General features: G+C 47.1%; 1 protein-coding gene across 1 annotated transcript in view; it reads right to left on the bottom strand.

Moving 5' to 3' along the window:
• LOC127911381 (ankyrin repeat and fibronectin type-III domain-containing protein 1-like) overlaps window positions 1–22756 on the bottom strand; it is a 176013-nt gene that overhangs the window by 132404 nt on the left and 20853 nt on the right. Inside the window, exons 4-7 of the mRNA XM_052477748.1 lie at window positions 12375–12569; window positions 7213–7326; window positions 4875–4972; window positions 3279–3372 (exon numbers count right to left, since the gene is read on the bottom strand). Coding sequence (XP_052333708.1) covers window positions 3279–3372; window positions 4875–4972; window positions 7213–7326; window positions 12375–12569 — 501 coding nt within the window. The remainder of the gene's footprint in view (window positions 1–3278; window positions 3373–4874; window positions 4973–7212; window positions 7327–12374; window positions 12570–22756) is intronic.

A 22756-nucleotide genomic window follows, 5' to 3' on the forward strand; every position in this document is an offset into this window, starting at 1 on the left:
TGATGAAAACTGCCATAGCAGGCTTGTGATGAAAACTGCCATAGCAGGCTGTGTGATGAAAACTACCATAGCAGGCTTGTCATGAAAACTGTCATAGCAGGCTGTGTGATGAAAACTGTCATAGCAGGCTGTGTGATGAAAACTGTCATAGCAGGCTTGTGATGAAAACTGCCATAGCAGGCTTGTGATGAAAACTGCCATAGCAGGCTTGTGATGAAAACTGCCATAGCAGGCTGTGTGATGAAAACTACCATAGCAGGCTTGTCATGAAAACTGTCATAGTAGGCTGTGTGATGAAAACTGTCATAGCAGGCTGTGTGATGAAAACTGTCATAGCAGGCTTGTGATGAAAACTGCCATAGCAGGCTTGTGATGAAAACTGCCATAGCAGGCTGTGTGATGAAAACTGCCATAGCAGGCTTGTGATGAAAACTGCCATAGCAGGCTGTGTGATGAAAACTGCCATAGCAGGCTGTGTGATGAAAACTGCCATAGCAGGCTTGTGATGAAAACTGTCATAGCAGGCTGTGTGATGAAAACTGTCATAGCAGGCTGTGTGATGAAAACTGCCATAGCAGGCTTGTCATGAAAACTGTCATAGCAGGCTGTGTGATGAAAACTGTCATAGCAGGCTGTGTGATGAAACCTGCCATAGCAGGCTGCGTGATGAGAACTGTCATAGCAGGCTGTGTGATGAAAACTGTCATAGCAGTCTGTGTGATGAAAACTGCCATAGCAGACTGTGTGATGAAAACTGTCATAGCAGGCTGTGTGATGAAACCTGCCATAGCAGGCTGCGTGATGAGAACTGTCATAGCAGGCTGTGTGATGAAAACTGTCATAGCAGGCTGTGTGATGTAAACTGTCATAGCAGGCTGTGTGATGAAAACTGTCATAGCAGTATGTGTGATGAAAACTGCCAAAGCAGACTGTGTGATGAAAACTGCCATAGCAGGCTTTGTGATGAAAACTGCCATAGCAGGCTTTGTGATGAAAACTTCCATAGCAGGCTTTGTGATGAAAACTGTCATAGCAGGCTATGTGATGAAAACTACCATAGCAGGCTTGTCATGAAAACTGTCATAGCAGGCTGTGTGATGAAAACTGTCAAAGCAGGCTGTGTGATGAAAACTGCCATAGCAGGCTTGTGATGAAAACTGCCATAACAGGCTGTGTGATGAAAACTACCATAGCAGGCTTGTCATGAAAACTGTCATAGCAGGCTGTGTGATGAAAACTGTCATAGCAGGCTGTGTGATGAAACCTGCCATAGCAGGCTGCGTGATGAGAACTGTCATAGCAGGCTATGTGATGAAAACTACCATAGCAGGCTTGTCATGAAAACTGTCATAGCAGGCTGTGTGATGAAAACTGTCAAAGCAGGCTGTGTGATGAAAACTGTCATAGCAGGCTTGTGATGAAAACTGCCATAGCAGGCTTGTGATGAAAACTGCCATAGCAGGCTGTGTGATGAAAACTGCCATAGCAGGCTGTGTGATGAAAACTGCCATAGCAGGCTTGTGATGAAAACTGTCATAGCAGGCTGTGTGATGAAAACTGCCATAGCAGGCTTGTGATGAAAACTGCCATAGCAGGCTGTGTGATGAAAACTGCCATAGCAGGCTGTGTGATGAAAACTGCCATAGCAGGCTTTGTGATGAAAACTGTCATAGCAGGCTGTGTGATGTAAACTGCCGTAGCAGGCTTTGTGGTGAAAACTGCCATAGCAGGCTGTGTGATGAAAACTGCCATAGCAGGCTTTGTGATGAAAATTGTCACAGCAGGCTGTGTGATGAAAACTGCCATAGCAGGCTGTGTGATGAAAACTGCCATAGCAGGCTTGTGATGTAAACTGTCATAGCAGGCTGTGTGATGAAAATTGTCACAGCAGGCTTGTGATGAAAACTGTCAAAGCAGGCTTTGTGATGAAAACTGCCAGGCTTGTGACGAAAACTGTCAAAGCAGGCTTTGTGATGAAAATTGTCACAGCAGGCTGTGTGATGAAAACTGCCATAGCAGGCTGTGTGATGAAAACTGCCATAGCAGGCTGTGTGATAAAAACTGCCATAGCAGGCTTTGTGATGAAAATTGTCACAGCAGGCTGTGTGATGAAAACTGCCATAGCAGGCTGTGTGATGAAAACTGCCATAGCAGGCTTGTGATGAAAACTGTCATAGCAGGCTGTGTGATGAAAACTGCCACAGCAGGCTGTGTGATAAAAACTGTCATAGCAGGCTTTGTGATGAAAACTGCCATAGCAGGCTTGTGATGAAAACTGCCATAGCAGGCTGTGTGATGAAAACTGCCATAGCAGGCTGTGTGATGAAAACTGCCATAGCAGGCTTGTGATGAAAACTGTCATAGCAGGCTGTGTGATGAAAACTGCCATAGCAGGCTGTGTGATGAAAACTGCCATAGCAGGCTTGTGACGAAAACTGTCAAAGCAGGCTGTGTGATGAAAACTGTCATAGCAGGCTGTGTGGTGAAAACAGTCATCGTAGGCTGTGTGATGAAAACTGCCATAGCAGGCTTTGTGATGAAAACTGCCATAGCAGGCTTGTGATGAAAACTGCCATAGCAGGCTTTGTGATGAAAACTGTCATAGCAGGCTTTGTGATGAAAACTGTCATAGCAGGCTGTGTGATGAAAACTGCCATAGCAGGCTGTGTGATGAAAACTGTCATAGCAGGCTGTGTGATGAAAACTGTCATAGCAGGCTTTGTGATGAAAACTGTCATAGCAGGCTTTGTGATGAAAACTGTCATAGCAGGCTGTGTGATGAAAACTGCCATAGCAGGCTGTGTGATGAAAACTGCCATAGCAGGCTGTGTGATGAAAACTGTCATAGTAGGCTGTGTGATGAAAACTGTCATAGCAGGCTTGTAATGAAAACTGTCATAGCAGGCTGTGTGATGAAAACTGTCATAGCAGGCTGTGTGAACATGACACTACGTGACACGTCTTATAATTTTCTAGGAATAAAAACCTCTGCGGTTTTTACAGCAGGGCCCAGACCGATTCTACCATTTAGTATGAAGCTAGAGGGGCGGCAGGGTAGCCTAGTGATTAGAGCGTTGGACTAGTAACCGGTTGCAAGTTTGAATCCCCGAGCTGACAAGGTACAAATCTGTCGTTCTGCCCCTGAACAGGCAGTTAACCCACTGTTCCTAGGCCGTCATTGAAAATAAGAATTTGTTCTTAACTGACTTGCCTAGTAAAATAAAGGTAACATTTAAAAGTCAAGAAAGTTTTGATTCAAACCTAACAAAGTAATGAACTCACTGGAGGGTGAAGCGGAGGGGGTAGAGTTGACTGAGGTGGACTCCAACCCTTCCTGTTGTAGGCTGACACTTGGACATAGTACAGCCTCCCCTGGAACACACACACACACACAGCCACACACACACACACAGTAAGTACTAACCCGAACAAAGAGAGTGAAAGCAGATTAAAGTTGAGCACAGTGCCGTGATATCACATCCTACAATAGGAGATCAGACAGAGTTATGGAGTGGTGGGGTTCAATTACGTGCAACTAGTGCACTTTGTAAGGAATATGGTCCCATTTGAGACCAACAAATTACTGTATACTCCTCTCTCTCTCTGTGCTCCTCTCTCTCTCTGTGCTCCTCTCTCTCTCTGTGCTCCTCTCTCTCTCTGTGCTCCTGTCTCTCTCTTTGTGCTCCTCTCTCTCTTTGCGCTCCTCTCTCTATTTGCGCTCCTCTCTCTCTTTGTGCTCCTGTCTCTCTCTTGTGCTCCTCTCTCTCTTTGCGCTCCTCTCTCTCTTTGCGCTCCTCTCTCTCTTTGTGCTCCTCTCTCTCTGTGCTCCTCTCTCTCTTCTGTGCTCCTCTCTCTTTGCGCTCCTCTCTCTCTTTGCGCTCCTCTCTCTCTTTGTGCTCCTCTCTCTCTGTGCTCCTCTCTCTGTGCTCCTCTCTCTCTCTTTGCGCTCCTCTCTCTCTTTGCGCTCCTCTCTCTCTTTGCGCTCCTCTCTCTCTCTGTGCTCCTCTCTCTCTCTGCGCTCCTCTCTCTCTTTGCGCTCCTCTCTCTTTGTGCTCCTCTCTGTTCCTGTCTCTCTTTGCTCCTCTTCTCTCTCTTTACTCCTCTCTCTTTGTGCTCCTCCTCTCTCTCTCTCCTTGTGCGCTCCTCTCTCTCTCTGTGCTCTGTCTCTCTCTGTACTCCTGTCTCTCTTTGTGCTCCTCTCTCTCTTTGTGCGCTCCTCTCTCTTTGTGCTCCTCTCTCTTGTGCTCCTCTCTCTCTGTGCTCCTCTCTCTCTTTTGGGCTCCTCTCTCTTTTGCTCCTCTCTCTCTTTGTGCTCCTCTCTCTCTTTGCTCCTCTTTCTCTTTGTGCTCCTCTCTCTCTCTCGCCCCTCTTTGTGCTCCTTTTGTGCTCCTCTTTCTCTTTGTGCTCCTCTCCTTCTCTTTGTGCTCCTCTCTCTCTTTGCGCTCCTCTCTTCTCTCTTTGTGCTCCCCTCTCTTTGAGCTCCTCTCTCTGCGCTCCTCTCTCTCTGCCTCTCTCTCTCTGCGCTCCTCTCTGCTGCTCCTCTCCTCTCTTTGAGCTCCTCTCTTTGTGCTCCTCTCTCTCTGCGCTCCTTTGCGCTCCTCTCCTCTCTTTCTTTGACCTCCTCTATCTCTCTGCACTCCTCTCTGTCTCTGCGCTCCTCTCTCTCTTTGTGCTCCTCTCTCTCTTTGCACTCCTCTCTCTCTCTTTGTGCTCCTCTCTATCTCTGCGCTCCTCTCTCTCTGCTCCTCTCTCTCTGCTCCTCTCTCTCTGCACTCCTCACTCTCTCTGCGCTCCTCTCTCTTTGTGCTCCTCTCTCTGCGCTCCTCTCTCTCTGCGCTCCTCTCCTCTCTCTGCTGTGTCCTCTCATTATTTACCATGGTAAGGCCGTTGATGGTACATTTGAGTGTCTGTAGGTTTTCCAACACCATGTCTCCAGCCAGCATGGAAAAGTCCTTTAGACAGCTCCACTCCACTGTAATAACACACACACACACACACACACACACACACACACACACACACACACACACACACACACACACACACACACACACACACACACACACACACACACACACACACACACATCAAACACACACACACAAACACACACACACACACACACACACACACACACACACACACACACACACACACACACACACAAACACACACACACACAAACACACACACACACACACACACACACACACACACACACACACACACACACACACACACACACACACACACACACACACAACACACACACACACACACACACACACACACACACACACACACACACACACACACACACAAACACACACACACACACACACACACACACACACACACACACACACACACACACACACACACACACACACACACACACACACACACACACACACACATCAAACACACACACACACAGACACACACACACACACACACACACACACACACACACACACACACACACACACACACACACACACACACACACACACACACACACACACACACACACACACACACACACACACACACACACACACAAAACAGTCAACATTACAAATACTCACTGTTAACACCACATGCTGTGTGTTTGATGTTTGTGTGTGTGTGTGTGTGTGTGTGTGTGTGTGTGTGTGTGTCCTTAAAATAAATCAATAGGTCACCTGGTGCTGTGTATTACACTATTAACCTTCTCAATGGGCTACTAATGCCTTGAGGCGTGTGGTGTCCCTCGCTTTCCCTGTCTCTCTGTCTCTCTCAATTCAATTTAAGGGCTTTATTGGCATGGGAAACATGTGTTAACATTGCCAAAGCAAGTGAGGTAGATAATATACAAAAGTGAAATAAACAATAAAAATTAACAATAAACATGACACATACAGAAGTTTAAAAGCAATAAACAATAAACATTACAAATGTCATATTATATATATATATATATATACAGTGTTGCAACAATGTACAAATGGTTAAAGTACACAAGGGAAAATAAATAAGCATAAATATTTATAATGGTGTTTGTTCTTCACTGGTTGCCCTTTTCTTGTGGCAACAGGACACAAATCTTGCTGCTGTGATGGCACACTGGTATTTCACCCAGAAGATATTGGAGTTGATCAAAATTGTGTTTGTTCTCTCTCTCTCTCTCTCTCTCTCTCTCTCTCTCTCTCTCTCTCTCTCTCTCTCTCTCTCTCTCTCTCTCTCTCTCTCTCTCTCTCTCTCTCTCTCTCTCTCTCTCTCTCTCGCTCTCATTTTCACTCCTTTGCTTCTGTTTTATCAGCAATTGACACAGAACTTCTAAACGGCATGTAAAGACGTGTACACCTGTAGGGAAAAGCCTTGTTGAGTAGACAGCAGCACCACTATAAACCATTACAAAGCCTGTTGTAACATGCTACATCTGCAGCAAGAAGCCTATTAGTCCAAAATGACCAGCCCTTTCCAGGTCAATACACTGATCTCTCTCTGCTGGGCTGAAAGGAAGGGAAGGAAAGGAAGGGAGGGCGGGAGGGAGGGAGGGAGGGAGGGAGGGAGGGAGGGAGGGTGGGAGGGAGGGTGGGAGGGAGGGTGGGAGGGAGGGGGAATAAGCCCATACCAGTCATGGCATGGGGAATAGATTTACTGTCATCCCACAGGGCTGGAGGGGGCAGGTTAGTGAGATGACAGACAGACGGGGTGCAGAGGTTAGAAACAGATGAGACAGAGAGAGAGACCTTCCATTTAAAATTAATTGATTTGAGAGAGAGACCTTCAATTTAAATTGAATTGATTTGAGAGAGAGACCTTCAATTTACATTTAAATTTATTGAGAGAGAGAGACCTTCCATTTAAAATTAATTGATTTGAGAGAGAGACCTTCAATTTACATTTAAATGTATTGAGAGAGAGAGAGACCTTCAATTTAAATTGAATTGACAGAGAGAGTGAAACAGACAAGAGAGAAGGAGAGAGACAGAGAGAGATAAAAATAGAAGTAGAAAGTAACAAATTAAGGGAACAATAATTTATTTGTTCCTACCCATTTAGTTTCCTTTCTGCATTGCTGCTCTTTTAATCTGTGTGTGTGTGTGTGTGTGTGTGTGTGTGTGTGTGTGTGTGTGTGTGTGTGTGTGTGTGTGTGTGTGTGTGTGTGTGTGTGTGTGTGTGTGTGTGTGTGTGTGTGTGTGTGTGTGTTTGTGTGTGTGTGTGTACCTCTGTACTTGGTGATCACAGCAGAGTTGAGGCAGCGGGGCTCCTGGAATGTGACCGTGAGAGAGGAGCTACTGGTTACACTGAGACGCACTGCAGACAGGGGCTCTGGCACACCTACAAATCACATCAAATACACTTTAGAAAGCCCTTTTAAGTTGTCACAAAGTGCTTTACAGATGCCCAGCCTAAAACCACAAAGAGCAAGCAATGCGAAATCAGAAACAGTGAATTGGAAAAACCACCGAGAAAGGCAGGAACCTAGGACGAAATCTAGAGAGGAACCAGACATTGAGGGGCGGCCAGTCCTCTTCTGGCTGTACTGGTAGAGAGGAACCAGGCTTCAAGGTGGGGTCAGTCCTCTTCTGGTTGTACTGGTAGAGAGGAACCAGGCTTCAAGGTGGGGTCAGTCCTCTTCTGGTTGTACTGGTAGAGAGGAACCAGGCTTCAAGGTGGGGTCAGTCCTCTTCTGGTTGTACTGGTAGAGAGGAACCAGGCTTCAAGGTGGGGTCAGTCCTCTTCTGGTTGTACTGGTAGAGAGGAACCAGGCTTCAAGGTGGGGTCAGTCCTCTTCTGGTTGTACTGGTAGAGAGGAACCAGGCTTCAAGGTGGGGCCAGTCCTCTTCTGGCTGTACTGGTAGAGAGGAACCAGGGTTCGAGGGGGGTCCAGTCCTCTTCTGGTTGTACTGGTAGAGAGGAACCAGACATTGAGGGGCGGCCAGTCCTCTTCTGGTTGTACTGGTAGAGAGGAACCAGGCTTCAAGGTGGGGCCAGTCCTCTTCTGGCTGTACTGGTAGAGAGGAACCAGGGTTCGAGGGGGTCCAGTCCTCTTCTGGTTGTACTGGTAGAGAGGAACCAGACATTGAGGGGCGGCCAGTCCTCTTCTGGTTGTACTGGTAGAGAGGAACCAGGCTTCAAGGTGGGGCCAGTCCTCTTCTGGTTGTACTGGTAGAGAGGAACCAGGCTTCAAGGTGGGGCCAGTCCTCTTCTGGTTGTACTGGTAGAGAGGAACCAGACATTGAGGGGCGGCCAGTCCTCTTCTGGTTGTACTGGTAGAGAGGAACCAGGCTTCAAGGTGGGGCCAGTCCTCTTCTGGTTGTACTGGTAGAGAGGAACCAGGCTTCAAGGTGGGGCCAGTCCTCTTCTGGTTGTACTGGTAGAGAGGAACCAGGCTTCAAGGTGGGGCCAGTCCTCTTCTGGTTGTACTGGTAGAGAGGAACCAGGCTTCAAGGTGGGGCCAGTCCTCTTCTGGCTGTACTGGTAGAGAGGAACCAGGCTTCAAGGTGGGGTCAGTCCTCTTCTGGTTGTACTGGTAGAGAGGAACCAGGCTTCAAGGTGGGGCCAGTCCTCTTCTGGTTGTACTGGTAGAGAGGAACCAGGCTTCAAGGTGGGGCCAGTCCTCTTCTGGTTGTACTGGTAGAGAGGAACCAGGCTTCAAGGTGGGGCCAGTCCTCTTCTGGCTGTACTGGTAGAGAGGAACCAGGCTTCAAGGTGGGGCCAGTCCTCTTCTGGTTGTACTGGTAGAGAGGAACCAGGCTTCAAGGTGGGGCCAGTCCTCTTCTGGCTGTACTGGTAGAGAGGAACCAGGCTTCAAGGGGGGTCCAGTCCTCTTCTGGCTGTACTGGTAGAGAGGAACCAGGAACCAGGCTCAGGTGGGTAAGACAGTCCTCTTCTGGCTGTAGCTGGTAGAGAGGAACCAGAATTTGAGGTGAGGCAAGTCCTCTTCTGGCTGTACTGTTTATATAAGTACATGAAGTACATTAAGGCCAGATGGTTTGTTAACCTGCTGATACTGCTGGTGAAGTCTAGGAGTCCGAGAAATGAGCTACATGTCTGTAACCTGATTTAAGGTGTCCATTGAAGTGAGCGGTCAGAGCAAACTGCCAGCCCAAACAGATGGTTGTGTGTTCAGTTTAGATGGGGCACAAACACAACACACATGCATCTTACTGATAGAGAAGCAGATCATGTGTGTTTGTCAAATCAAAGTGTATTTGTCACTTGCATAGGATACAGCAGGTGTAAACAGAACAGTGAAATGCATGATTCAATATCAAAGGTAAAGAAATAGTGTGTGTCTTTGTGTGTCTTTGCGTAAGTGCATGTGTGTGTTTGTCTCTCCTCCTGTCCTCCTCCCCTCCTCTATTCCTGTCCTCCTCCCCTCCTCTCTTCCTGTCCTCCTCCCCTCCTCTCCTCCTGTCCTCCTCCCCTCCTCTCCTCCTGTCCTCCTCCCCTCCTCTCCTCCTGTCCTCCTCCCCTCCTCTCTTCCTGTCCTCCTCCCCTCCTCTCCTCCTGTCCTCCTCCCCTCCTCTCTTCCTGTCCTCCTCCCCTCCTCTCCTCCTGTCCTCCTCCCCTCCTCTCTTCCTGTCCTCCTCCCCTCCTCTCCTCCTGTCCTCCTCCCCTCCTCTCTTCCTGTCCTCCTCCCCTCCTCTCCTCCTGTCCTCCTCCCCTCCTCTCTTCCTGTCCTCCTCCTTTCCTCTCTTCCTGTCCTCCTCCCCTCCTCTCCTCCTGTCCTCCTCCCCTCCTCTCTTCCTGTCCTCTTCCCCTCCTCTCCTCCTGTCCTCCGACCCCTCCTCTCTTCCTGTCCTCCGACCCCTCCTCTCTTCCTGTCCTCCTCCCCTCCTCTCCTCCTGTCCTCCTCCCCTCCTCTCTTCCTGTCCTCCTCCCCTCCTCTCCTCCTGTCCTCCTCCCCTCCTCTCCTCCTGTCCTCCGACCCCTCCTCTCCTCCTGTCCTCCTCCTCTCCTCTCCTCCTGTCCTCCTGTCCTCCCCTCATCTCTTCCTGTCCTCCTCCCCTCCTTTCTGCCTGTCCTCCCTCCTCTCATCCTGTCCTCCTCCCCTCATCTCTTCCTGTCCCCCTCCCCTCATCTCTTCCTGTCCTCCCCTCCCCTCTTCTTGTCCTCCTCCCCTCTTCTCTTCCTGTCCTCCTCTCCTCCTGTCCCCTTATATTGCTTATGGCAGCAGTATATGATGAGGGTTGTATGAAGATGATAGAAACTCCATCTATTCGCTCCCCTCTATTCTCTCCCCTATGAACTTTCCCCTCTAACTCTACCCTCTAAACTCTCCTCTCTCTCCAACCAACAACACCAACACCACCAACAACACCAACAACACCAACACTAACATCAACAACACCAACAACACCAACAACACCAACACCACCAACACCAACACCACCAACAACACCAACAACACCAACACTAACATCAACAACACCAACAACACCAACAACACCAACACCACCAACACCAACACTAACATCAACAACACCAACAACACCAACAAAACCAACAACAACACCAACACTAACACCAACAACACCACCACCACCACCAACAACACCAACAACACCAACAAAACCACCAACAACACCAACAAAACCACCAACAACACCAACACTAACATCAACAACACCAACAACACCAACAAAACCAACAAAACCAACAACAACACTAACACCAACAACACCACCACCACCACCAACAACACCAACAACACCAACAAAACCAACACCAACAACACCAACAACAACACCAACACTAACATCAACAACACCAACAACACCAACAAAACCAACACCAACAACAACAGCACCAACAACAACACCAAAAACAAAAACACCAACAACACCAACAACACCACCAACAACAAGAACACCAACAACAAGAACACCAACAACACCACCAACACCAACACCAACAACAACATCAACAACAACACCAACAACAACACCACCAACAACAACAACACCAACAACAACACCACCAACAACAACACCAACAACACCACCAACAACAAGAACACCAACACCACCAACAACAACATCAACAACAACACCAACAACAACACCACCAACAACAACAACACCAACAACAACACCACCAACAACAACACCAACAACACCACCAACAACAAGAACACCAACACCACCACCAACAACACCACCACCACCACCACCAACAACACCAACAAAACCACCAACAACACCAACAACACCACCACCAACAACACCACCACCACCACCAACAACACCAACAACACCAACAAAACCACCAACAACACCCAACACTAACATCAACAACACCAACAACACCAACAAAACCAACAAAACCAACAACAACACTAACACCAACAACACCACCACCACCACCAACAACACCAACAACACCAACAAAACCAACACCAACAACACCAACAACAACACCAACAAAACCAACACCAACAACACCAACAACAAGAACACCAACACCAACAACAACATCAACAACAACACCAACAACACCACCAACACCACCACCAACAACAACACCAACAACAAGAACACCAACACCAACAACAACATCAACAACAACACCAACAACAACACCACCAACAACAAGAACACCAACACCACCACCAACAACAACACCAACAACAACACCACCAACAACAACACCAACAACACCACCAACAACAAGAACACCAACACCAACAACACCAACAACAAGAACACCAACACCAACAACAACATCAACAACACAAACAACAAGACCAACAACACCAACAACACAAACAACACCAACAACAACACCAACAACACCAACAACAACATCAACAACACAAACAACAAGACCAACAACAACACCAACAACACCAACAACACAAACAACAAGAACAACAACACCAACAACAACACCAACAACACCAACAACACCAACAACAACACCAACAACACCAACAACACAAACAACAAGAACAACAACACCAACAACAACACCAACAACAACACGTTTGCTACAGTTGTAAAGAATAAAGCAGTATGTTTTCAGAAGCACTTCAGCAAACTCCTCCACCATGGTGTTTACTTAAGCCAGAGGTATTCAACTCTGACCCTACGAGATCCGGAGCCTCCTGGTTTTCTGTACTACCTGATAATTAATTGCACCTACCTGGGGTCCCAGGTCTAAACCAGTCCCTGATTAGAAAGGAACAACGAAACACACACACACACACACACACACACACACACACACACACACACACACACACACACACACACACACACACACACACACACACACACACACACACACACACACACACACACACACACACACACACACACACACACACACACACACACACCACCCCCCTCCACAAACACACACGATCCCAGCACACTCACGTGCATGCTGGAAGCCAGTCATCATGCGTTTGTAGAGCTTGCACCTCCACTCCCAGGCTCGGAGCTGCTTGTCCTTGTCACAGGCCTCCAGGCTAAGGCCGTCTCTCTGGGCCTGAGCAGCCAGCTCCCCTGCCCTCCTCTCTGCCTCGATGACCAGGCTGCTAAGGTGGGCCTCGCGACTCTCCACACTGACAACTACAACACAGATACAAAACAGACAAGTTCTAGACGTACCATTGTAGTTCTCCTGCCATCCGCACAGCCTCACCACTCTAGAAGGACTAGAACACAGACAGACATGGGTTGCATCTGTCATGTCACACCACTGTCATGAATGTTCTCAGCCAGAGTGGCCGCCATATTGATGCCAAAATCTATTTTAGCTAGCTGGCTCTCAATGGCTGAATATACGGCTCATCGCGACTCTGTGGTAAAAAAATATATATATTTAAAACACTAGCTGTGGTCCCCCTATGGTGTTCCAACCGGCTTGTTTAAAGCCCTGAAAATCTGTCATTTCCTGATGTTTACATCTACCTTATAAACAGTCCTTCACCCTACACTGGAGCAAGCCTAAAGGGATACAAAAGAATGAGATATTTCAGTGAAACATCACATTTACATAAGTATTCAGACACTTTACTCAGTACTTTCTTGAAGCACCATTGGCAGCGATTAAAGCCATGAGTATTCTTGGGTATGACGCTACAAGCATAACAAATCTGTATTTGGGGAGTTTCTCCCTTCTTCTCTGTAGATCCTCTCAAGCTCTGTCAGGCTGGATGGGGAGTGTTGCTGCACAGAAATTGTCAGGTCTCTTAAGAGATGTTTGATCAGGTTCAAATCCAGGCTCTGGCTGGGCCACTCAAGGATATTCAGAGACATGTCCCGAAGCCACTCCTGCTTCTTGGCTTTTTGCTTAGGGTCATTGTCCTGTTGGCAGGTGAACCTTCACCCCAGTCTGAGGTCCATAGCACTCTGGAGCAGGTTTTCATCAAGGATCTCTCTGTATGTTGTTCCATTCATCTTTCCCTCGATCCTGACTAGTCTCCCAGTCCCTGCTGCTGAAAATCATCCCCACAGCATGATGCTGCCACCACCATGCTTCACCGTAGGGATGGTGCCAGGCTTCCTCCAGACGTGACGCTTGGCATTCAGGCCAAAGAGTTCAATATTGGTTTTATCAGACCAGAGAATCTTATTTCTCATGGTCTGAGAGTCCTTCAGGTGCCTTTTGGCAAACTTCAACAGGCTGTTATGTAAATTTTCCTGAGGAGTGGCTTCTGTCTGGCCACTCTACCATAAAGTCCAGATTGGTGGAGTGCTGCAGCGATGGTTGTTTCTTCTGGAAGGTTCTCCCATCTCCACAGAAGAACTCTGGAGCTCTGTCAGAGTGACCATTGAGTTCTTGGTCACCTCCCTGGCCTTTCTCCCCCGATTCTTCAGTTTGGCCGGGCGGCCAGATCTAGGAAGAGTCTTGTTGGATCCAAACTTCTTCCATTTAAGAATGATGGAGGCCACGGTGTTCTTGGGGACCTTCAATGCTGCAGACATTTTTTGGTAGCCTTCCCAGATTTGTGCCTCGACACAATCCTGTCTCGGAGCTCTACGGACAATTCCTTCGAGTTCATGGCTTGGTTTTTGCTCGGACATAGACAGGTGTGTGCCTTTCCAAATCCTGTTCAATCAATTGAATTTACCACCGGTGGACTCCAATCAAGTTATAGAAACATCTCAAGGATGATCAATGGAAACAGGATGCACATTTTCCAAAAGTTCAAAAAACCTGTGTAAGAGTGAGTGCTGTGCCTTCTGTTATCAAGGGCCACTCAGAGAAGTACAGGCCACAGACCTTGCAGCTCGACTTGCGTGTTACAGCTGACTAGACACAAACAGACTGACATAGTGAGGGGGATCTGTGTGGAAGACCCGTGATCATGGGAAAAACACAGGTCACCATGGGATACAGAACACAGGTTACTATGGGATACAGAACACAGGTTACTATGGGATACAGAACACAGGTTACCATGGGATACAGAACACAGGTTACTACGGGATACAGAACACAGGTTATATTGGGATACAGAACACTGGTTACTATGGGATACAGAACACAGGTTAGTATGGGATACAGAACACATGTTACTATGGGATACAGAACACAGGTTACAATGGAATACAGAACACAGGTTACTATGGGATACAGAACACAGGTTACTATGGGATACAGAACACATTACCATGGGAGATGGAAGACACATTACTATGGGATACAGAACCCGTTACCATGGGATACAGAACACAGGTTACTATGGGATACAGAACATGGGTTACTATGGGATACAGAACACAGGTTACTATGGGATATAGAACACAGGTTACTATGGGAGATTCAGTGAAACACAGATTATCATTAGAGTTGGAAAAGAGCTCAAGTTTCACTGAGAGAACACAAAGTTTCACACTGCTTTGAAAGGTCCAATGTGGATGCGAGGATAGACTAGTAGAATTCCCCTGCTTGGCGGGTGAGTGGAACACACAGACAGACGTGTATTTGGCCTCCCGGATTTGTCATAATAAAACCCTAGCCCTCGTGCCAGGTTGCCAGCCCTCCCTGCAGTAGAACAGCGTGGTTCTCTCTCTCTCTCCCTCTTCCTTCTCTCTCTCTCCCTCTTCATTCTCTCTCTCTCCCTCTTCCTTCTCTCTCTCTCCCTCTTCCTTCTCTCTCTCTCTCTCTCTCTCTCTCTCTCTCTCTCTCTCTCTCTCTCTCTCTCTCTCTCTCTCTCTCTCTCTCTCTCTCTCTCTCTCTCTCTCTCTCTCTCTCTCTCTCTCTCTCTCTCTCTCGTCATTGACCATGACAACAACATAAACAAATAACCACGCTGTAGAAGAAGACCCTCTTTCACGGACCTCTCACCGTGCCCCTAGCCCCTGGGGCGGGAGGGATGGTGAGTGACAAAGAGGGAGGACGACAGAGTAAGTAAACAGCCCAGTGATCCCTCCATCCTTCCATCTCGTTACCTGGGGGTCTGAGCTAAGTCTGAAGCTACGTTGTAAATGGTGCTCTACTTCTTGAAGTGCCCTACTTTTGACGAGGAACAATAGGGACCAGGTAGGGAATAGGGTGCCATTTGGGACACAACCTGAGTCTGGGCTGCAGTGGAAAAGAGTGGCAGCCGTATTAGCCTTGTCGAGGTGCAATTTCCTGCTTCTTCAGGAGTGACAGGCCTGACGCAGGCTGTGGTTAATTGATGGGGCTATAAATTAACATGCAGAGCTGTCCATCCAGCCACACACACGCGCGCATGAACGCATACACACAAGCTCACACACTGGCCCATTGTCTGGCCTGTCTGCCGGCGGGTCAGTTCTACGGCGGGATGAGGAGCGGTGGGACCTAAATAAAGTCCCCTGGGGGGACTCGTTAATTACCCTCCAACCCGCTCCATGGTTGGGCTACCACGCCCATCAAGCCCTCAGTCTCACTGCAGAATTAGATGTTTTCCCACCTTTCTCCAAACGTCAAATGTTAAAGTTGCTCCAAATGTCAATGTTGCAAAAAACAAGTGCCAATCATTGTGATTGAACACGCCATCCTCGTGGCCAGAGCTCACAGATTACGCCCATCCACCACCACCGTCCACAACATTTTAGCAAAATCCAAGCCTAAAGGTGCTCACCATTGCCCCTAGTGGCAACATCCTGTATTAGGGCACAGATGTTTTAGGCGTATTAGGCACACAAAAACAACTCTACAGTTCCATTAAGGCATTCATTCCAACTGGGTTAAGTTAAAGGTTCACGTTTGGGACATACCGATTGGTTAAAATAAGGATTATGGTTTGGGTTAATTAACCTTTCTATCACATTGTGGACAACTGCCGCAGTGGTCTAAGCAGCGTGCTCCCACTCCATAGACTGCAGGTGGCTTCAATCCCAGCTCAGATTTGAGAGTTTTTATTTTTTTTGCTCCTAGTGGACGGTTTTGAAGCCGTATCCCAAATGTCCTTATGACCTGCAACAACGTCAAATTTCGACTTGAATCTTGAGTGATCTCTCTGACCCAGTCTGTCACCCCACTCACCCCACCCCCCCACTCCACCCCTCCAGCCCAACCCTCTCCATACCTGGTCTGTCAGATGCCCACCCCTCCAATCCCCACCCCATCCCTCCAACCCAGCCAACCCTCTCCATACCTGGTCTGTCAGACCCCCACCCCACCCCTCCAAACCAGCCAACCCTCTCCATAACTGGTCTGTCAGACCCCCCACCCCACCCCTCCATCACAACCCAGTCAACCCTCTCCATACCTGGTCTGTCAGACCCCCACCCCACCAATCCCCACCCCATCCCTCCAACCCAGCCAACCCTCTCTATACCTGGTCTGTCAGATGCCCACCCCACCAATCCCCACCCCATCCCTCCAACCCAGTCAACCCTCTCCATACCTGGTCTGTCAGACCCCCACCCCATCCCTCCAACCCAGCCAACCCTCTCTATACCTGGTCTGTCAGATCCCCCACCCCTCCAACCCAACCCAGTCAGCCCCAGGAGGATAAACAGAAACGCGCTTACCCCTATGTTTGTTTACAGGGATCGGTTTGTACCACAGTAAGACGTGTGCGTGTGTGCTCTGTGTGAGCGTGTGTTTATAAAAACACTTGACGTTCTCCGCTCTCAGCCCCGGAGGACAATAAATCACTTAGGTATAATTGGCAGGGTGTTACATGCATCGTTGGAAAAGTTAAACCATTAAATGTCAAACTTTGTCAGGGCTTTTCAGTGGGGAGGCCCTGGTGGCCCCCCTCTGGCCTGGGATAGGGTTAGGGGATGTGTGGGGGCCCCTCCTCTGGCCTGGGATAGGGTTAGGGGATGTGTGGGGCCCCTCCTCTGGCCTGGGATAGGGTTAGGGGATGTGTGGGGGCCCCTCCTCTGGCCTGGGATAGGGTTAGGGGATGTGTGGGGGCCCCTCCTCTGGCCTGGGATAGGGTTAGGGGATGTGTGGAGGCCCCTCCTCTGGCCTGGGATAGGGTTAGGGGATGTGTGGAGGCCCCTCCTCTGGCCTGGGATAGGGTTAGGGGATGTGTGGGGCCCCTCCTCTGGCCTGGGATAGGGTTAGGGGATGTGTGGAGGCCCCTCCTCTGGCCTGGGATAGGGTTGTGTGGGGCCCCTCCTCTGGCCTGGGATAGGGTTAGGGGGATGGCCTGGGATAGGGGGGTGAGGCCCCTCCTCTGGCCTGGGATAGGGTTAGGGGATGTGTGGGGCCCCTCCTCTGGCCTGGGATAGGGTTAGGGGATGTGTGGGGCCCCTCCTCTGGCCTGGGATAGGGTTTGGGGATGTGTGGGGCCCCTCCTCTGGCCTGGGATAGGGTTAGGGGATGTGTGGCCTGGGATAGGGTTAGGCCCCTCCTCTGGCCTGGGATAGGGTTAGGGGATGTGTGGGGGCCCCTCCTCTGGCCTGGGATAGGGTTATGGGCCTGGGATGGGTTAGGGGGCCCCTCCTCTGGCCTGGGATAGGGTTAGGGGATGTGTGGAGGCCCCTCTAGACTTGGTTCGTGGCCACTGTTTCACCCCAGTTAGACGTGTCACTAACATGGAGCGGAGCAGACACACACACACACACACACGCACGCACGCGCACGCGCACGCGCACACGCACACACACACACACACACACACACACACACACACACACACACACACACACACACACACACACACACACACACACACACACACACACACACACAGGGCTTGTGAGGTGCTTTCCTGTCCAGGGATGTTGGACAAGGTAAGAACCATCTGTCTAGGAGAGGTGGAGGAGGGATGGATGGAGTATTACACTAAAGTAGTAGTAGACTAAAGTAGTAGTAGACGAAAGTAGTAGTAGACTAAAGTAGTATTAGTAGACTAGAGTAGTAGTAGACTAAAGTAGTAGTAGACTAAAGTAGTATTAGACTAAAGTAGTATTACACTAAAGTAGTAGTAGACTAAAGTAGTAGTAGACTAAAGTAGTTATAGACTAAAGTAGTAGTAGACTAAAGTAGTAATAGACTAAAGTAGTAGAAGACTAAAGTAGTATTACACTAAAGTAGTAGTAGACTAAAGTAGTAGTAGGCTAAAGTAGTATTACACTAAAGTAGTAGTAGACTAAAGTAGTAGTAGACTAAAGTAGTAGTAGACTAAAGTAGTAGTAGACTAAAGTAGTATTGCACTAAAGTAGTTGTAGACTAAAGTAGTGGTAGACTAAAGTAGTATTACACTAAAGTAGTAGTAGACTAAAGTAGTATTAGACTAAAATAGTATTACACTGAAGTAGTAGTAGACTAAAGTAGTAGTAGACTGAAGTAGTATTACACTAAAGTAGTAGTAGACTAAAGTAGTAGTAGACTAAAGTAGTATTACACTAAAGTAGTATTACACTAAAGTAGTAGTAGACTAAAGTAGTAGTAGACTAAAGTAGTATTAGACTAAAGTAGTAGTAGACTAACGTAGTATTACACTAAAGTAGTAGTAGACTAAAGTAGTATTACACTAAAGTAGTAGTAGACTAAAGTAGTATTAGACTAAAGTAGTATTCGACTAAAGTAGTATTACACTAAAGTAGTAGTAGACTAAAGTAGTATTAGACTAAGGTAGTAGTAGACTAAAGTAGTATTACACTAAAGTAGTAGTAGACTAAAGTAGTATTACACTAAAGTAGTAGTAGACTAAAGTAGTAGTAGACTAAAGTAGTATTAGACTACAGTAGTAGTAGACTAAAGTAGTAGTAGACTAAAGTAGTATTACACTAAAGTAGTAGTAGACTAAAGTAGTAAAATACTAAAGTAGTAGTAGACTAAAGTAGTAGTAGTAGACTAAAGTAGTAGTAGTAGACTAAAGTAGTATTACACTAAAGTAGTAGTAGACTAAAGTAGTAGTAGTAGACTAAAGTAGTATTACACTAAAGTAGTAGTAGACTAAAATAGTAGTAGTAGACTAAAGTAGTATTACACTAAAGTAGTAGTAGACTAAAGTACTATTACACTAAAGTAGTAGTAGACTAAAGTAGTAGTAGACTAAAGTAGTATTGAATAGGAAATAGAGCTGGGAAGATAAACATTGCCTTCCTCTGACTGAAGTATTTTTCTTCGGTATACTTTTTCTACCGACCGTTCCTGGAGATTGTTCTGTAAACCATTATTTGGTCAACGGTAATAGCCGATGTAATATATTATTCCTACTATAAAGCACAAACACGACCGACCGTTGATCAAAATGCCATTGAGGGAAAAATACAGTTTTCCGAGCAACTACTGTTGCTGTAGTTATAGAGAGGAGAGTCACAGTTTTCTATGAGTATTTCATGTATTTCTCCCTGCTTAATATCGAGTTCATGGCACCACTTTACAACCGGAGTATCATGTTAGTAGGGTTTTGACGCCGAGCAGGGCGCACCATTTGCAATGAACAGGGCTACTGTACATCAAGTAGACTAGGCCTACTGTACATCAAGTAGGCTAGGCCTACTGTACATCAAGTAGACTAGGCCTACTGTACATCAAGTAGACTAGGCCTACTGTACATCAAGTAGACTAGGCCTACTGTACATCAAGTAGACTAGGCCTACTGTACATCAAGTAGGCTAGGCCTACTGTACATCAAGTAGACTAGGCCTACTGTACATCAAGTAGACTAGGCCTACTGTACATCAAGTAGACTAGGCCTACTGTACATCAAGTAGACTAGGCCTACTGTACATCAAGTAGACTAGGCCTACTGTACATCAAGTAGACATGGCCTACTGTACATCAAGTAGACTAGGCCTACTGTACATCAAGTAGACTAGGCCTACTGTACATCAAGTAGACTAGGCCTACTGTACATCAAGGCTAGGCCTACTGTACATCAAGTAGACTGTACATCAAGGCCTACTGTACATCAAGGCCTACTGTAGACTCAAGTAGGCTAGGCCTACTGTACATCAAGTAGACTAGGCCTACTGTACATCAAGGCCTAGACATGGTACATCAAGTAGACTAGGCCTACTGTACATCAAGTAGACTGGGCCTACTGTACATCAAGACATGGCCTACTGTACATCAAGTAGACTAGGCCTACTGTACATCAAGTAGACTAGGCCTACTGTACATCAAGTAGACTAGGCCTACTGTACATCAAGTAGACATGGCCTACTGTACATCAAGTAGACTAGGCCTACTGTACATCAAGTAGACTAGGCCTACTGTACATCAAGTAGACTAGGCCTACTGTACATCAAGTAGACTAGGCCTACTGTACATCAAGTAGACTAGGCCTACTGTACATCAAGTAGACTAGGCCTACTGTACATCAAGTAGACTAGGCCTACTGTACATCAAGTAGACTAGGCCTACTGTACATCAAGTAGGCTAGGCCTACTGTACATCAAGTAGACATGGCCTACTGTACATCAAGTAGACTAGGCCTACTGTACATCAAGTAGACTAGGCCTACTGTACATCAAGTAGGCTAGGCATACTGTACATCAAGTAGACTAGGCCTACTGTACATCAAGTAGACTAGGCCTACTGTACATCAAGTAGACTGGGCCTACTGTACATCAAGTAGCCTCGGCCTACTGTACATCAAGTAGACTAGGCCTACTGTACATCAAGTAGACTAGGCCTACTGTACATCAAGTAGACTAGGCCTACTGTACATCAAGTAGGTTAGGCCTACTGTACATCAAGTAGACTAGGCCTACTGTACATCAAGTAGACTAGGCCTACTGTACATCAAGTAGACTAGGCCTACTGTACATCAAGTAGACTAGGCCTACTGTACATCAAGTAGACTAGGCCTACTGTACATCAAGTAGACTAGGCCTACTGTACATCAAGTAGACTAGGCCTACTGTACATCAAGTAGGCTAGGCCTACTGTACATCAAGTAGACTAGGCCTACTGTACATCAAGTAGACTAGGCCTACTGTACATCAAGTAGATTAGGCCTACTGTACATCAAGTAGACTAGGCCTACTGTACATCAAGTAGATTAGGCCTACTGTACATCAAGTAGACTAGGCCTACTGTACATCAAGTAGACTAGGCTTAACGCTGAAAAGTTTGTGTAGGACCATAGCCATAGATGACTCAATTAGCATACATGGCTATCTAGCAACAATATCATATTTACAGTTAGCAGTGTTGTGTTCCAACTTCCTCAGGTGGTAAATAATATAACCTATAGGTCACTATGCACAACGATGTTGGACTATTCTCAAAAAAGGAAATCTGATCATTCTGGGTCCTATATTGACAGGGTGCACATCAAAATATTGATTGGGCATTCCCTGTACATGTTAGATAAAACAGCTTACTTTTGAAAATCATAGGCTCCCATCTCAGCTGTCTTGGAAACAACACAGCTCTGCTGCTAATGTAAAGTTTCTGTCCATAAAAAAAAAAGATTGGTGTATTTGTTGTTATCGAGCAAAATAGTTACATTTATCTCATTATGACTGTTGTCCATATTGCCCGGTTCTAGCTCCTCCCCCCAAAAAATATTTTCTCATAATTTATCGTTGATTTATCGCTTTCGCAAAAACATATTTAAAAAATAATCTATATCGGCCAGGCCTACTAGAAAACCATGTTTAAAAAGACATAAAGTAGTCTGGCTGACACCAAACTCAAAGTCCTCCTGACTTCAAAGTGTGAACAGGCTGTTTGATGTTAGCACAGTGTATTATTGATAACGAAGGGGGCTTTGCTTTAATTGGCTGGTTCTGTACAGCCATACACAGCCCCCCGAGCGCCGCCCCCTTCCATTTTAAAAGAGGTCTCAAGCCCAGAGGAAAACAAAACATTTGAAAGAACCAATAAAAATAATCTCTCAATTTCTGGGGTGAATATTATAGCAACAAACATAGTCCAGACTAGTGGTTCTTTCCCTCGCTGTGTACCAGCTGGGTCGCGCCAGACAGGCTAAGCAGGAACAGCCTCACAGAAGAAAAGGCCTGAACAAGGTTCCTGTATTTTTAAGTAACGGCTTCAATGCTGGGTTGCATTACTTAGTGTGTACTCACATTGCACCCTCCATAGTGTTTACTTAGTGAGCCCTACGTAATGTATACGGAGCGTTGGACTAGTGACCGAAAAGGTTGCAAGATCGAATGCCCCGAGCTGACAAGGGTAAAAATCTGTCATTCTGCCCCTGAACAGGCAGTTAACCCACTGTTCCTAGACCAGTTAACCCACTGTTCCTAGACCAGTTAACCCACTGTTCCTAGACCAGTTAACCCACTGTTCCTAGGCCAGTTAACCCACTGTTCCTAGACCAGTTAACCCACTGTTCCTAGGCCAGTTTACCCACTGTTCCTAGACCAGTTCCTAGACCAGTTAACCCACTAACCCACTG

This window comes from Oncorhynchus keta, chromosome 24, assembly GCF_023373465.1.
Source record: "Oncorhynchus keta strain PuntledgeMale-10-30-2019 chromosome 24, Oket_V2, whole genome shotgun sequence".
NCBI classification, from domain to species: domain Eukaryota; kingdom Metazoa; phylum Chordata; class Actinopteri; order Salmoniformes; family Salmonidae; genus Oncorhynchus; species Oncorhynchus keta.